General features: G+C 36.4%; 1 protein-coding gene and 1 long non-coding RNA gene across 4 annotated transcripts in view; both read right to left on the minus strand.

Moving 5' to 3' along the window:
- SPAG1 (sperm associated antigen 1) overlaps positions 1–9,681 on the minus strand; it is a 58,443-nt gene extending 48,762 nt beyond the window's left edge. The window contains exons 1-3 of one of the 3 annotated variants that reach the window (XM_039854004.1): positions 8,581–9,681; positions 5,148–5,289; positions 3,169–3,328 (exon numbers count right to left, since the gene is read on the minus strand). In XM_039854004.1, the coding sequence (XP_039709938.1) occupies positions 3,169–3,328; positions 5,148–5,287 (300 nt within the window). In that variant the 5' untranslated portion in view covers positions 5,288–5,289; positions 8,581–9,681. The remainder of the gene's footprint in view (positions 1–3,168; positions 3,329–5,147; positions 5,290–8,580) is intronic. The other 2 variants (XM_039854002.1, XM_039854003.1) reach the window with 2 other exon arrangements.
- Positions 9,682–12,278: 2,597 nt separating this feature from the next.
- On the minus strand, positions 12,279–14,664 carry LOC120595689 (uncharacterized). The gene is made up of 4 exons (XR_005650937.1): positions 14,644–14,664; positions 13,909–13,978; positions 13,480–13,572; positions 12,279–12,829 (listed from the first exon to the last, which is right to left on the minus strand). It is a non-coding gene; the product is annotated as an uncharacterized LOC120595689 (long non-coding RNA).
- Between the last annotated feature and the right edge of the window lie 3,149 nt (positions 14,665–17,813).

The following is a 17,813-nucleotide window of genomic DNA, read 5'->3' on the forward strand; positions in this document are numbered from 1 at the left end:
TCTCAAGAAGGTATACTAATGGCCAACTTACATGTGAAAAGATGTTCAACTTCACTCGCCATTAGGGAAATGCAAATCAAAACCACAATGAGATACCACTTCATATCTTAGAATGGCTATCGTCATGAACAGGACAAGTAATAACAAGTGCTGGAGAGATTGTGGGGAAAAGAGAATCCTCATACACTGCTGGTAGGATTGTCAATTGGTGCAGTCACTATAGAAAATAGTATAGAGGTTCATCAAAAAATAAAAGTAGTTACCATATGACCCAGCAATCCCTCTTCTGGGCATTTACCACCACCACCCCAAACTGAAAATGTTTATCCATAAAGATATATGTACCCTGATGTTCATAGCAACATTATTCACGGTGACCAAGACATGAAAACAACCAAAGTGTCCTTTAATACATGACTGGATAAAGAAGATGTGGTATATATACACAATGGACTATTATTCAGCCATAAGAAAAGATGAAATACTTCCATTTGCAACAACATGGATGGATCTTGAGATTAGATGCTACGTGAAATAAATCAGTTAGAAAAAGTTGAGAGCCATATGATTTTACTTACATGTGGGATGTAAAACTGAAAGCAACAAAAGAACAAAACAGAGACTCATGGACCCAGTTTAGTGGTTACCAGAGGAAAGGGAGGGAGGGAGGAAGGTAGATAAGGGAGGAAGTACCTAGATAGAGAGAGAACTCTAACGATAATCTGAATAGTTCTATATCTATAAAGATATTGAATTCACAGTTAAAATCTTTCCTGTAAAGAAAAACCCAGGCCCAGATGTCAACGGTGAATTCTAGAAACAATTAAGGAAAAAAATAATATCGATTATACACAAACTTTTCTAGAAAATAGAAGAGAGAACATTTCCCAACTCATTCTATGTATTACCCTGCTACCAAAACCAAACAATGACATTACTAGAAAACTTTAGACCAGTATCTCTCATGATTATAGACACATAAATCCACAAAATTTTGGCAAATCAAATCCGGCAATATATAAAAAAGACACATTATGACCAAGTAGGGTTTATCCTGGAATGAAAGGTTGGTATAACACTGGAAAACAGTGAACTACATAATTTACTTTACTAACAGATTACAAAGAAAACTGTATGTTCATCTCAATAAATGCAGAAAATTCATTTTACAAAATTCAATTCCCATTCATTATAAAAATTCTCATCAAAAAAGGAACAGAAGGGAATTTCCTCAACCTGGTAATGGGCATCTGCACAAATCTAAAGCTAACATTATACTTCATAGTGAAAGACTGATTGGAAGGGAATAAAACAAGGACATCTATCTGTTCTCACGTCAACATTGTACTAGAGGTCTAAGCCAGTGCAGTAAGGCAAATAAAAGAAATAACACAGCCAGACCGGAAAAGAAGAAGTAAATCTCTCATTCACAGATGACATAATCCTGCATGTAGAAAATCCACGGAATCTACAATAAAACTAGAACGAATTTGTGAGTATGAATTTAAGATCGCAGATACATGGTCAATATAAAGGGTCAATTAGATAACTATAACCTTGCGATGTACAAATAAAAATTGAAATTAAAATTCTATTAACATGAGGTATCCAAATTTGTCAAACTTATAGAAACAAAGTAGAATGGTAGTTACCAGAGGCTGGGGGTGGGGACAGGAGTGCAGAGTGGTTGTTTAATGGGTATAGCATTTCAGTTTTGCAAGATAAAAGTTCTGGGAATTGGTTGCATAACAATGTGACTATACTTAACACTAACAAACTGTACACTTAAAAATGGTTAAGATAGTAAATTTCATATGATGTGAATTTTACCACAATAAAAAAAATACAATTTCATAATTGCGATGACTTAGAATGAGCAAAAAAATTGAAATAAAAAAACATTAACTTTATAATAGCATAAAATATATTAATATATTAATATATATTAATATATTAATATATAATCCTTAGGAATATATTTAACAAAAAGTATATTAGAGATATACACACTGAAAACTGTAAGACATTGGTGCAAAAAATTAAAGAAGACTTAAATGAACAGGGAAAAATGATGTTCATAGATTAGTAGTCCCAATATTGTTAAGATATCGGTTCTTCTAAAATTGATCCACAAATTCAACACAATCACAATCTAAATCCAAGCAGTTGTTTTATTGAAATTGGCTAGCAAAGGGGGAAAAGGGAAGGGGGAAAAATATAAACAAATAAAATGTTAAAAAAATTAAAAATAAAAATAAAATAAAATAAAGCCAAACTATAATCTAATTAAAAAAAAAAAGTTTTACACTAAGTGTAAAGCTAGACACAAAAGACAACATACTATAGGATTATATTTATACGCAAGTCTAGAAAAAGCAAATCTATAGTGACAGAAAGCAGTTCAGTGGTTGCCAAGGTCAGGGTATGGGGATCAGCATTGACCACAAAGGGGCACAAAGTAACTTTTAGCAGTAATTGGAATGTTCTATAGCATATACATTTGTCAGAACTCAGGGAAATGTGTACCATAAAATTCTTAATTTTTTAAATGCAAATTTAGCTCCATAAAACTGATTTTAAAAAATTGGCGAAGATGCAAATTGGCCATTAACAAAAGAAATTCAAGTGATAGATGAAAAAAAATTAACTTTACTAGTAATAAAAAAAACCCAATACTATCATTTTCTCAACAAGTTAATTGATTAAAAATTGTAAAAATGATTACAGTATCAGTGGAGGGTACCTGAAAATAGACATTCTTATACATGGCTGGTGGGAGACTACAAGGGTATAACTTTTCTGAGAAATAGAAATATGTTTCAAAAGCCTAAAAATATTCAAATCTTTTGATCAAGCAATTTGAATTCTAATAATTTATTCCAAGGAAATAACCAGGTAGTACGAAAAAATTATAAACAAACATGTTTCTATAGCACTGTTTATAGAAGTTGATTGAAATGTTTCCTTCAAAGGATGGAATATTATTTGGTCATTTAAAATACACACATACATGCAGACATTCTCCTGGACGTAAGTAGCAACTGATTCTACCTAAGTAATTAACACTAACAGCCTGTCACTGACAAAAAAGAAGCCTAGGATTTTGGATAAGTGAAGTAGACATATATACGACATGATAATGTCACAAAAACTGGTGTTACTCTATACCTTTATATCACCATCAATTGTTTCCCATTCTTCCGCTGTAAAACTGGATGCTGTAGCTGCAGGTTTATCTTTCCTCAAAGCTCTACTTTCAGGAGCCAATCCTTTAAGGCGCTTTTCACAAAATTCTGTAAGTTCAGGATAATATCCTTCCTCACCAGACCTTTAAAATATTGCAGAGTTGTACAGTTATCACTCTGTTTAGAGAGCATCTAGACTAGCGATTTGTAAGCTGGGTTCCGTGAAGCCCAGGGGTTCTGTGGAGCCCACGGGTTCTGTGGAGAGCTCAAGGACTGCACCTGCACAAGGTGGAAGGTGGGCCTACGGCTTCCCACTCACCATCCTCAACCAGCGCAACCTCCATTAGCATCTGTCAATGTACACAGTGATGCAACGAAAGGGAAAAGGAGCTCTGAAGACACAAATTTCTATCGCATGCTTTAAAAATTGAATAAATAATGTTATCTCTTTAATACATATGTTTATTTTGTACATAAGGTAATTTTAAACTTATAAATTATTTTATAAGTTATAAGAGAGAGGCAGAAAGTGAGACTTTGGACTTCCTTTCTGAGGAGACATTTCTGGCTATTTTCGTTTTCGAAAGGATAAGAAGAAAATGGCAGAGAAACAGTTTAGAACAACATATCTCTAAATTCAACGACTCAAAGAAGAGAATTCCTTTCTTAGAGAGTTAAATAGAACCATCTGTTCTTGTTTGTTTTTTAAGGAAAACCAATCTTTTGCCCTTCTTTTATAAGTCTATATACTTTATAATTTTTAGAAAAGGAGGAATAAATCCCATTTTCAAATTAAATTAAAAAAATAACTCCAAGTCAATGCAATATACTTAAATTATTCATAGAATTTCTTAGAACCAACATTATTACTGTGGCTTCCAAAGTCATCACATAAACTTCTCACTTCTTCATTGATCCCTGACCAAATATAAATGAAAATGTTCTTATACTGCAGAGAAAAGCAAAAAAGAAAATGGTGATATGATGTTTCTCATATTTCCATTTCAGAAATGATGAGGTTATCATATCAACTCTGGCTGGGAATAAGCAGGATGCTTAGGGAAGACAGGACTTTAAAGGTCCCTGCTTAGGGAAGACAGGACTTTAAAGGTCCTGTGATGAGAGAAAAAGCAAAGGACACAATGGAAAGGAAGGGGGTCAGGTAGAAGAAAAGAGAGAGCCACCGCAGAGCAAAAGGAATCCTAGCGATGTCCTGGAAAGGAGCAGTTCATGCTCCACAACTGCTTCTGCAGTATTAGGCTGCTCTCTAAATGAAAACCCCTCAAGAAACCAGAAATAGGTGACACGGGGCAGTGTTTTTTGAAGTGGACTCCCTTGACCACCTGCATGTCAATCAGCCAGGCGCGTATGAAAAACATCTGTTCCTGGGCCCCACTCTAGATTTCCTGAAGCAGAATCTTGCGGGGATAGGACCCTCAAATTTGCACTTTTCACAACCACATTTGATATATATTAAAGTTGAACAATCACCAACACGGGGCTCTTACCCAGAGAAGCCCCTGATTTCCTGCCTTCTAGTCCTACCTTCTCTCCCGCCCATCATCCTCCATGTGACCAGCTCACACTGAGTCATCCACCTTTTTTGGCAGATGGTTGGAAGTGGGAGAGTGCCAAAGAACTTTTTCAGCTTAGGCTGGTGACCTAACCTTACCTCCTACTGGCTATTCTCACAGCTACTTTTTCCTAGAAAATGTGGAGGAAGCAAGAAAAATGCCCTCTTGAATACTAAATTAGCCTAAGTCACATGCAGGAAGTAGATCTAGCCAGAACCAATCAAACTAACCACAGGATCAAAAACACTATTTTAGAATCTAACATGGGCAAATACAACAGACAATCTCAACATATGAGAATTTTCTCCAATGTTTCTAATGTAGCGTCAACTTACAGAAGGAATAGAATTAAAATTGGCATATTAAAACATGAATTTTAAATGCTTACCTGAGCACACAAAGAATTTTTTCCAAGTGCTTAATATCTGAACATTTTTCAATATACTTGAAATCCAAGTGCTCAACAGGAATTTTGAATGTTTTTGTTTTTCCAAAGCCCCACAATGATGGATAATCTTTGGCAGTCATGGCTGAAATATAGCATAGGAAAACAGTTATGAATCTAATATATAGAATACTCAATTTGGATAATAGAAATCATCTAGGTACTCTGTAACTTGTATTTTTCATTTCTATAGAAAAGGAGGTGGAGTGTTTTTTTCCAAGGAGGATGCCTACTCATTTTAAACTCTCTCTCCCTAATAAGAACAGTTAACATTCATGGAGCTAAATGACTGTACCATACATGAATTATCTCACTTAACTGTCACTTTAGCAAAGTTGAAATACGACAGTGCAGGTTTTGGTGCTATAGAGAGAGAAAAACTTCTCCTCTACCCATTTAAATTCAGTAACTGAGGCTTGCAAATTAAACTGATGAAACATCATTAACAGGAGGGCTTCACGAAAAAGTAAAAACCCAAAGAAATGTTTGGCCTGGGAGCCTTTTACTATTTTAACGAAAGGTGATAAATTGTAGAAAAATGATTAGACAAAGGAAAAAGGGTTTGGGCTTTTAAGAGAAAATAAATATCTGGAAGAAACTAATGAAAGGGTTATTTTAGTAAGGTTTGTTTGTGCAGACTCATCTCAGTGCCGACTGTCCCTTTACAGTGATAATGGATGTTCTCCTCCTCCTGGGCAGGCGGGAGACGTTTCACAGAGTGAAATTTATGCCCTTTTAGGCAGAAAGGGGAGAGCAGAGAGTTCTTCCTATTGTTTGATTTCTTCAGCTCAAAATAATCCTTATGCCAAAGTGGCCTATTTAAGGGGTTGGCATATTCCGATGCGCTTTAGTACTCAAACTGCTTTTCAGGATGTTTTTTAATGTTGATTTGAATGACCTTTTAACTTTAGCTGTTAACATCTCAACCATCCTTCCTGATTCAGAACAAATATAAGCAACATTCTTGCTATAACTCTCCTTAAAATCACCCTTTTCCCCATTCCCTGAAGCCCACTTTGATCAATGAACAGCCCCCAGATGTGTTCTAATGGCACTCTGTACATACTTCTCTCATAGCAAGCACATAGCGCATATTCTAATTGTTTCTCTGTCTCTTCCAGATTGTGCGAGATCTTACTTTACTCATCTTCGTATACTTAGGACTAACAGAATCAGTAGTACCATATTCCTCTGAACTGAGTTGGGAATAGGAGGTCATGAATAGTTTCATTCCAATGATGATAATAACAGCAACAAATACAGTTCTTAATGTGTGCTGGGTACCAATCTAAATACTTTATATATATTAACTCGACACTTCAACTACCGCATCAGGTAGGTTTTAAGTACAGAAAAGTAATAATAGTCAACATTTATGGAGCTAAATTACTATGTGCCGTGGATTAGTCCACTTGATCTTCAAAACCATTCTCATGAAGGATATTAATAATGACTCCCTTGGGAGAATAGGGTGAAGGATTAAAGAAGTACAAATTAGTAGTTGATAGTTGGGCATGGGGATCATGAAAGAGGGAATGCAGTTAGCATTAATATGATGGTTAAGTGGAGGGCCAGGGAAGGGAGGGAACACTTGGGAGAATCGTTTTATGAACATTATAGAGGTCTCACCAATGTGCTGTATACTTAAAACTAATTTAAATAAATTTATTTTTTAAAAAAAGCAAAAAAAAAGTGACTCCCGTTTTACAGATGAGGAAGTCGATGTTTCACGTATGCAAACTGCTCAAGGTCATGTAGCTATTAAGTAGTGAACTGAGGGTTTGAATCTCAGTGGCTGCCACGGAGCCCACACACTTAATCATCATATTCATGCTTTCCGAATTGCAGGTGGCAACCCATAAAATCAAGTTAGTGAGTTTCAACCAGCACTATTTTATATTGAGATAGAATTTTTAAAAAATCAGACTACCTGACATATACTATTAAATATTGTTTTGTAAACTTTTATTTCATGTCTATACAAACATATTATAAAGATGTGTGTATATAAATGCACATGTTGAAAAGAAAAATATATTTCTTATTGTCATTGTCAAAGATTTTAAAAATCATTGTACTAAAATACATTGGGTGATAAATTTAAAAATAAGTAGCAATGGGTCTAACTCATTAGAAGTATTTCCTTCGGCATGCCTGCCCTCTGGGAGTCTGTTCACATATCAGGCCTCTGCAGTAAAAGAGAATGCTCTGTCAGCTTTTCCTCCACGTTGAGCTGCCTTCGACTAGAATATAGATGACAGTTGGTCAGCATTTGGATGAGATCCAGCCGAGAAATGAGACTGTAGCTTTTACACCATACCGGCAGGGTCCAGTATGGTGAATGCTGCCCACAACAAGGACAGCCTTAAAGGTGGATAAAGCAAGATAAAGAAGTTTTAAATTATTGATACTGCCCAGAATAGAATGGGTTGCCTTAGGAGATTTTTTCCAACGAGCTGGAGGATATTCGATTGGAGAGATTTAAGCATCTAATGGGATTAAGTAGTTTACTTTGAATTGAAGGTATCTTGCAATCCCTGATATTTTATGATTTGAATAGTGAAAAACGTGTAAAATGAAAGAGACTTCTCTTATCTAATCAAACGAATCTCATTCTGAATATATTTCTCTGAGAATCCTTTTTGAAAACTAGCATTTTCTGGGTAGGATACATATTCTCAAGACCAGTAAATATTAATTCTTAAATTCCAAAATACAAGTTATACAATACTTAATTTGCTCTTTAGAATTCTTCCATATCTTTTTGCAATCTTTGTCTCTGATTAGCAAAATCTTCGGTCCTAGTTGGATTTAATTTATTTTCCATCATCCTAATCCACATCCACTTCCTATACTTCTTACTCAGTTTATCAGTAACACCTCCAGTGCAAACTATGATGAAGGAGTAACATGAAAACCTGTTTCCTTTCACCGAGGCACATTCTTTCCACCATCCATAGGGCCGAGCGCCCCCTGCAGCCAGAGGTCGAAAGGAAATGACATCTCCAGCTGTAGCAACGGTTTCTATGTACAACGCGGCCTGAGGGCGGCGGGGTCAGGCACAGTCGGGATCCAGAAGCTCTACAGACCACCCGCAAACGTGAGAACCCTATGAATCCCCACTCCCTGGCTTTGATCACCAGAACTGGTCGCCGCTGGTGGGCCCCGGGAACCCCCGCGTTGCGAACCCGCCCCAACATCCGCCACCGTCAGCAAAGGGAAACAAAAGGCCCCCAGTTCATTTACCAGACCAGGACATCCATCCCACAACGCATTCCCTAACTCGAGTCCCACAGAGCATTTGCTCCTCCGCGTCCGCTACTCGGAAGGACTGCGATGGGGAGATGAAGTTTACTCTTGGTGGGCAGGTACGCACCTGGTTCTCAGACCCAGCACTGTATCGAGGACGCGGCCGCGGCACACTGACTAGCTGCGCCGCAGGTGCCGAAGGGCGTGTCTCCCAGCCTCAGCACCCTGGGGCGAGCGGCTGACCACCGGGGGCGGGAATTAGGCCCCCTGCAGGATGACTGGATAGTCCCTGACCCGTCATGCCGCTGATTGGCCAACAGGCCCCAGCTTCACCAAGAAAGACGGCCGTTAAGGGGAGAGGGGGTGTGGAACTGTGAGGGGAAGGTCCTTTCCTCTTTGCGTTTCAATTCGTTTTAGAATTTAATCCAAAACGCTGCTACTGTTCTGGATTGTCGTACTACCTGCAAGGTAAATTGATATCTATTCCTACTTACAGAAACAATTAAACGTTCAGTATATCTACACTGCAACCTAGAATTACTTCCCTTCATACAAAAGAGTAAATGAAGGACGAGATACGTTCTTCATGTTGAGTGCTGGTTATGAGTCAGAAACTGTACTGGGCACTAGATACAAAAGCAAAGAAGACATACTACAACTCAAAACGAAACAGTAAAGATCATTTGTGAGAAAATGTTATTTCAATTTTATAATTTCACACCAGTTAAACATAAATTATCACCTAATACAGTGCCTAGAACATAATAGTTCAAGAAATGTATTTCTCTTCCCCCTTTGCACTTACAGACCTACAGTCTATTAGCAGGCACTGATAGTGGTAAAAATTTTAGTGCTCAAAATATGACTATGTATTTCCATTGTCAGAGATTGTTAAATTTGCATATTTATAGACACAGATTCAAACTTTAGAGTTATCCTTAGGTTGCTTTACTAAATTCTGTCTTGAGAAACAGCATCATGTGCCCTGGGGCATGTAAAGGCACTTTACACCTCATTCCAGCCAGCAAACTTCATTCGAAATTATGTCCTAAAACAAAAACACTCAGCATACTGTAACTTTGATCATTTTACTTTCAGCGTAGGAAGAAGTACTTTAAATATTTGAGGAAAATAGTTGTAATTCTATATGCCTTGTAACTTCTTACTCACGTTTTCTTCTAGTCATAACTATGTACATATATATTTTTGCAGAATGAACAAGCAGGAATAAAAAACAACTTGAAAGAAAAATATCTAGCAAATGAAAATTATCAGTACACTCTTTATAGAGAGAAGACACTGCATCCAAGAAACAAGGAGATATACATATACAAAGAAAAACTAACCTCTTAGAAATTAAAAATGTTATACCAGAAATGAAAAATCTAAGATAGAAAGTAGTGTTGAAGAAATATTTACAAAGAAAAAAAAATGAGAGTAAATTAGGCCTGAAGTCCAATATAAGATTTAAAAAAAGATCTAAAAAAAAATTAACAGTAGTAAGTTATTAAATAATTCAAGAAAATTTCCCAGAATTGAAGAGTTTGAGTTTCCAGATTGAAAGTATCCACCAAGTGACCAAAACAGTGGAAGAACATAGGCCCATAACAAGACACATACTGTAAAATTTCAGTACACTGAAAAACTTAGAAAATTCTAAGTTTCTGGAGAGAAAATGGGTCACATACAAAGCATTAATAATAAGAATGGTTTTAGACTTCTCAACAATCCTAGAAGCTGGTAGACAATAAAGCAATCCTTCAAAATCCTGTTCTTGGTGACCAACACCAGAAAAGGTCATTTCGGGCAGATAGAAAAGCATGGAAAAAGGCACAGGCAATAAAGAAAAAAGGCCTGTTACCTGCTTAAGGAACTGCAAACATCTCCTTAAAACCAAAAGATTGTGAAGTGGGTTGAAGTGGTGACAGGTAGGAAAGAAGTCAGATTATCAAAGACCAACTATACTACTCCCAATCATTTTATCAAAATGGGAGCCACTGAGGATTTTCAGCAGAACAGTGCCATGAACTTTGTATTTGAGAAAGAATAAACTGAAGAGTATGGAAGACAGCAAGACTTGGGTAACTAGAAGACTAATTTTAAGGCCAATACAGTCATCTGTGGAAAACCTTAACAGTAATGGTAATAATTAATATAGGCTAACAGGTTGAATTTTAATGGATTATTTTATCTTGCAACAAACCTTTGAGGTAGATGCTATTTTTTCATGCCTATGATACAAACAAGAAAAGTGAACCCTGGCAAAGTCACACTCCTACCTAACAAGGGATATTTATTCTTCTTTAGGACTGGTTATTTCTGATTTCATATACTATTTTTTAATTTTTCATAACTTCAATCTCTGAAGATAGCTTCAGAGTCTCAAAGCACTGTACTGACCATCATTAATTCCTCTACTCTGACAATGAAGCTGAAGTTAAAAAAAATGAACTGGCCAGTCACTGACCAGCCGGGCTGGTTGTGAAACAATTTCTCATGGACATGTGTGTCCTGAGTCACTGGCAAGCAGTTTAGCAGGGAACAAGTTAACAAATCTTCAAGCTAAGATTTACTGATTTTTATATTTTATAGCACTGTTTAAAAGAATCTTTTAAAAGCAGTTTTATATCTTTTAAAAGCAATTTTACCTTTTTTTCCCCCCATAAAACTATATCTTTTAAAAGCAATTTTACCTTTTTTTCCCCCCATAAAACTATCAAGGTAGACAAGAAGTCAAATTATTTCCATTTCACAGAAGGAATGGACACAGGACACAAAGACACAAGTGACTAAAATGGTGGTCGTGAGTTGCAATGGTAATACTTTTTCCATTAAATAGCTGTCTAGCTAACTAAATAACAGTATTCAAATAAGCTACTGATATATAAAGGCCCTATGATGAAATCAGAACAGTTAAGAGCAACATTATCAAATGAGTGGGGCTTTGTCATAAAGAGATACTTTATTTATTGGGACTATTTTCTCTAAAAAGGACAAGAAGAAAAAGAAACATGGCAAATTAAAAAATTATAAAAGCCATGGATAAAGGAAAATGTGGACCAAGGAAGCATTCTTTAAAATTTGAGCATGGTAGTACTTTGTATAAATTCACAGAATTTAGTATTCGAAGATGGTAGTGGAAACACAGGTGTTTTTAAAAAAAATGACATAATTTTTTGAATGTCAGAGACAGACATAGCTATTAATAACATTGGAATATATCTTGTGGAGAGTGGGTTGCAAGCTGACAAGGTCCTCGCAATCTGTGAGGTCACCAAAGGCTGCCCCACCTCTTTGAACCCTCCTAAGCGGGTGTGTAGGCTGGGTGGGGATAATCTCATTTCAGCCAGTAAATGTATGCTCTTGTATAAAAGCAACTTGCAAAAATAAAATCAACTCTCTACTCCATCATCGGTGGATAGTGGGCCTCTCCATCCCAACTTTCTATTTTCTTTCTTTTCTCAATCTCCCACCGTTCCCACTCAAGATTATTTTCCATGGCCACGCTGGATGTGGCAGGATTTACCATTTGCTGGACAGGGCAATATTTGATCTTTAAAATGTTAGGGAAGCCAACATGACCTTCTGTAATGATGGAATCCTGGAACAAATGGAGTATCTGAGTATCTGTATCCCTAAGAACAAGATAAAAGTTTTAAACAGTTATCCAGTAATCCAGTGTAATCCAATCCCTATTCTTTTTATACCCTAAAAGCAGATTTATTTTTACTTTAATGAATGATTACACTTGAGAACTACACCAGCCTTAATCATATGTTTCATCCATTTCACATGGAGTTGATTTTGCCTTACAGAAAGCAACCATTAGTTTATTTTCCTTTACTCGAGATTTAAAAAATAGACAGGCATTATATACAAAGACAGAAAGGCCTACTTCAAGTAACAAAATGTAACTCAAAATGATGTACGCACACTGACAGTGTGCACATTGGTATACTCTTCAAAATAATGCTGGAGATTTTACAAACAGTTGATGATATAAAACAGCAGTGTTCAAGGAACTTACTTAATTAGATCATTAGAGAGCCCTAGAAAACTTTATTTTTAACAAGAGCCCCAATGATTCTAAGTTTTGATTAAAAGTGTGGTTTGGGGAAGCACTTTCAATGTTGTGTCAGGTGACATATACAATAAAATCAAATTACAAATCATGTAATTGAACAAGAAATAATTTCTTTATGTAAGCTATTAATAGATCCCTCAATACAACATGCTTTTTAAAGTGAAATTGTATGTATATAGTTGTATTCATAAATGTAGGTACACTAATCAAAAGCTATACAACATTAACAGCAAATCCAAATATAAAGATATTCCTCTGAATTCCATGTTTCATCGAGCATCAAAAACCACCACTGAGTTAAAATGAGTTAAGGACAAAAAAAGTTTTTTAAAAATTATATAAAAGACTTAACACCTCCAAGTCACTTTTTCTTTATAAGCTAGTTTGTTATTTAATTTAAAATGCACAAAACTATAGAATTATTTACTATGACCATTGGAAATTAAGTAAAAAAAACTATTTCAATTTTTATTAGTCTCCCTTGCATGAAAGACCAATGCACCAAAAAAAACACTAAAGCAATGTTAAAGGTGACAATTTACTAATTTAAAAAATATTGTCAGTTACTATGTAACAATCTACTATGTCTTTCAACTAATTTGTAAGCCGCACTTTTTCCATTAGGTAACACACGTACACAATATTTATATGTCCTTCTATAATTTAGTTTGTCTATAAACTCAAGCTCAAGAATGAGTACATAAATATATAATTCCTGAAAAACAGACTTATGAAAACCGAAATCAACTAGTATTTAGATTATTTAGTACATGCCTATACACTGGTGTATTGGTCCATAAAAATGCTGATAATGTCTTTTTTTTTGGTTGAATAATCCAAAAGCGTTACCATTCTTACCAGAGATTAGTCTTTAACTATCAATCCAAGCATTATTTTTAATTTCCCCCACTTCATATTTAGAAAGCATAGTTAAAAGGATACATCTTTTAGTCCTTTTCTTGTACATTATTCTGTATCCACATTCTCTGCATCTGATTGGATCCCTGGATTTTATTTCATTTTCTGTGTGACATTCTAGAAAAGAAAACATATTTATTCAATGTCTAAAAGGAAAACATTACAGACAAGCAAATTATCTTAACCATATTTTTCACCCAAAGCACTGAAATATACTCAATCTCAAGGGCATGTTGTTATTACCAACATATTAAGAGTGAAAGAAAAAAATAGCTGTGGTCAATACACTTTTCCTAGGAGAAAAAATGAAATCTTATCGGATTTTTCATGGTTGCTAAAGTGTTCTGCTTTATAACTTTAAAGATGAGTAACTCATTTAATCCAAAGAAATATATAATAATTTCCAAAAAACTGAAGTAAAATAGTCTTACTTTATGTAAGTGATACTCTTACCTCCACAGATATATATCATTGGCTGCTGCTTTGGGGGTTGAACATCCTTCTGGGTATCCATTGTTAGTCCCTGAAATCACAGGCTCAAATATTGAATATCTCAAAGGGACTCCTCACAAATCCAACCAGCCCTTATTTTTCTCAGAGAAAAATAAAAAAGGTGTCAGTTCCTAATCTGTATTTTTTCAAAGACTATGCGTAGGTTTAAAGGACAAAACAGAAAACAACGTAATGTGAGCACTTACCCGAACTGGAGACAGTACTAAATACTTTACGCGTTATTTCATTTATACAAATAATTTCGTTATTATGTTTACAACAATCCTAGGAGGTGTTACTCTTATTTTACAGACGAAGAAACCAAGCCTTAGAGAAATTCATTGCTTAAGATTATTCACCTATTAGGAGGCAGTAGGATTCAGAACTGACTGCAAAGCTTGCGTTCTCTTTCAGCACAAGTTCTATTTTTCAAAACTTTAGCAGGGGATGACCAAAAAAATTATATCTCTTAATAAGGGACCATGCGACCCGAAGATAAAAAAAAGAATAATGAAATAAATCCCAATTGCTAATCAACCAAACTGAAAGAAACCAGGCAAAGGGCTAACAGCAACGACTCTAACTCCGGCCTCTCCTAACTCTAATCCCATACTAGACTTTTTTAACCCCGCGTATCTTTCCAGTTTTGACCCAAATGCCCACGCTCAAATCCCAACCTGTCAATTCCCTACTCACTTGACACGGAGAAACGCCTCACTCTGCGTTTCCAGATTGCGGCCCGTCCCTGTGTCGCAACCAACTTCCGGCGCTAGCATATGACGCAAGTGGAGTCTCCGCCCTTATTTATCCGGGCGGAGGAACCCGGTTTGGGCACAGACGGAAAGGCGAAACTTTTGCGTGTTAAAGTGTGAGCGAAAGTGCTCGTTTCTCCTCAGCAATTTTCATTTTTCAGGAACTAGAGCATTTTAATAGCTCCTCAAGCCGAAATAGGTTTGTTTTTCTAACTATTGAAGTCAGTAGAAAGTAACACCTTTTCAGGTGCGCAAAGAGAGGCCAAAATTGCAAGTGTCCGTGGAATTCTAGACTAACCGTTACCCCAAGGTACATAGAATCAACTTCACTGCTGATTTTCACGTAGAAAAATGCTTTTCAGATTGTTTTTTAAATCATTTTATATCTGCGCTGGGGCATTGGAGCAGCTGCTCCCTATCTTCAGCATTTGTTTTTGCTTTTCGACCTTTTTTCTCTGTTAGAACTCTTGTCATCCCTCTCACCCGCTACTTTTGTTCGTTTTAAAGCAAAGGCTGGCGTGAAGGCAACTACACCAATTATGCATAAAGCTAAGGGCTTTTGGTAGCGGTAGCTGTCCACTGACCCTCCTTCAGTCCGTATATTCCTAGAAGAACAAAACTACCCGCCCAGTGGGTATGTGCTTTTTCAGAGATCAAAATTTAAGTGACTATCAGTTGAGTTCACAACATGTACATTTGTTTTCTTCTTTCACAGCAGATATTTTACTTAGAAGAAAATGAAGTTATTAAAGTTTATTAAAAATTTAATCAGTTGTTAATAACTATTATAGTTATCTGAAGAAGCAGGTTTCTTTCTCCCCTTTATTCATTATGTCTTTGCTTTCTTCTTAAGCAGGCTATACTGCTTTTTCTGTCTTCCAGCAACTTGAGAACTTTGAGCTTCACCTTTCAGTTCTAGAAGGAGTTCCAACTAGCTGTACCTTCACGGACCCTCTTAAGAGATTTAACTTGATTTTCCCAGTCTTTCTAGCTGTCAATTTTTACATTTCCAGAGAAATAATAGCAGAGTTTCTTGCTTCTTTCTCCACAGACAGGCTAACATACATAGAGTATTAATATTTTGACCATCAGCTCTCTTTTAAAGCACTCTCCTTTCAACCAAAGAGGAGTAATCCAATGATGGTCAAAGAAACTTCCCTACAAGAAATATAAGACAAAACCATAATCATAAGATGCAGTGACCCAGAAAGTATAACTTTAATCATTGCAAGCTGTCCTGGATTCCAACTCTCTAGTTGAGGTAACAAGATGATTTGGGCACATAACATAGTCTGTGGAGATCAGAATGGATGTTACATGTAGAATACAAATGGGACCTGAACCCTACAGAGGGGTAATGACAAGAGGTAGCAAGAAAATCCAAAATTTCAACAAGAGTTTATATTGATGCTAGTCTAGATCCAATACTCTCTTTCCTTCTGCAGGAACCAGTAGTTGTAGGATTTCTATGAAGCATAGTCAGTGGAAGCTATTATCAATGGTCTCAGCAAACTTTTCTTGAGCACTTACTACATGCCAGACATCATTGCATTCCCTCTTAATGAGAACATGTGTTATTCCATCTTGGATACTAGTGCTTTTTAATTCCTGGTAATATGGTTATGGAGGTGCAACTTGCTATATTCTTTCCCGAATCTCTGTTCTTATTTGAACATAATTGTTTATCTGCATAGCTTGAATACCATGATGACTGAAAAAGTCTTCCATTCTGTTTTATTGGATGGCCCCCAAAAGAAACATTAGATCTTGTAGAAAATGAATGCGTTTTAGTATTCTGAGGTCAATAATGGGATGACACCCAATCCAGAAAAGGAAGCAAAAAGGCCAAAGACTGTGGTAGGTAAAAAGTACGAAAATGAGGCCAGTGGCTTAAATTTGTGGTATATGAGTAAAGCCAGGACAAGCTATGTGTAATTAGGTGTCATTTTGCCCTTTTAGGGGTGTAAAAATTATTCTTTGAATGATAGAAGGAAGTTTTAATATGCTCTTTCACGCCAGTTGTAATAAAGCATCTAAAGAAAAATTAACAAAGAGAAAAGGGAAACTATTAAATAGTGATTGGGGTTGTGTAGATTTTATTTAACCATGGGCAAAATTCCCCACTCTGTTTACATTATGGTGGGAGTGAGGAGCACCGTTAAACAAAATAAGCAGATAATATGGTATTTTAGAAGGTGATAAATTACATGGAGAAAATTCAGCAGAGAAGAAGGATTGCAAATGCAGGGCAGGGAGGGGGTGTAATGGCTGTAGCAGAGATTTGAAGAGCTAGAGAGAACACTGCTCTGAGTGTGTGTGTGTTGCCAGGGGGAAGGCTTCAGAGAGGTGCTATTCTGAGAAATGTGTAATCCACCAATTCCCTAAGTCCTACAGGTATCTCAACAACCACATACTGAATTTATCTTATTTCCTCCCAAACCTCTGCTCTTCACTCTCTCATCCCATATCCCATGCAGTTGACTCTGTCAAGTCCAGGGTCTTCACCCCCACGATCTTCCATAGTAATAGAGTAGCTTCCTACGAGGCCTCCTTGCAGCCACCTTCACCTCTTTCTTCTGTCCTTCATTCTGCCACCAAAGTGGTCTTCCTAAAATGCCCTACATTGCCTATAGGATAAACTTCAGCCCTTTGACATGGATCCAAAACTCTCCATGACCTGGCTGCTTCTTAAGAATTTTTTTTTTTCCCTTTCCTCAAACAAGTCTTAGTTTCCAGCTATAACAAATTACTTATAGTTTCTCTAATGTGCCCAACCGTTTCAATTTTCCTGCTGGTGCACATTTTGATTTTGGAATCACCTGTTAATTCCCTTTTAAATTGCCACTTGTCCTTCAAAATCCACTTCACTTCATGGTCTTTACGAAGTTAGCTCGGCCTCCTCATTCCTCTTTCCTTTGTATTACCACTATTCCCCTATTATAGCACGTATACCAGTGAGCCCCTTAGGGTAGTAACTGTGCTTTACTCGTCTTTGCATTCCCAGTACCTAGACCAGTAATTGGCACGTAGCCGGTGGATATTAATAGTGAATTTGATTTTAGATATATGGAATTTGGATGACTAAGGGGCAGTCAGATGGAGACATGTCCAGTC

The sequence above is a fragment of the Pteropus medius genome, unplaced genomic scaffold (genome assembly GCF_902729225.1).
Source record: "Pteropus medius unplaced genomic scaffold, Ma_sr-lr_union100, whole genome shotgun sequence".
Taxonomy (NCBI): Eukaryota; Metazoa; Chordata; class Mammalia; order Chiroptera; family Pteropodidae; genus Pteropus; species Pteropus medius.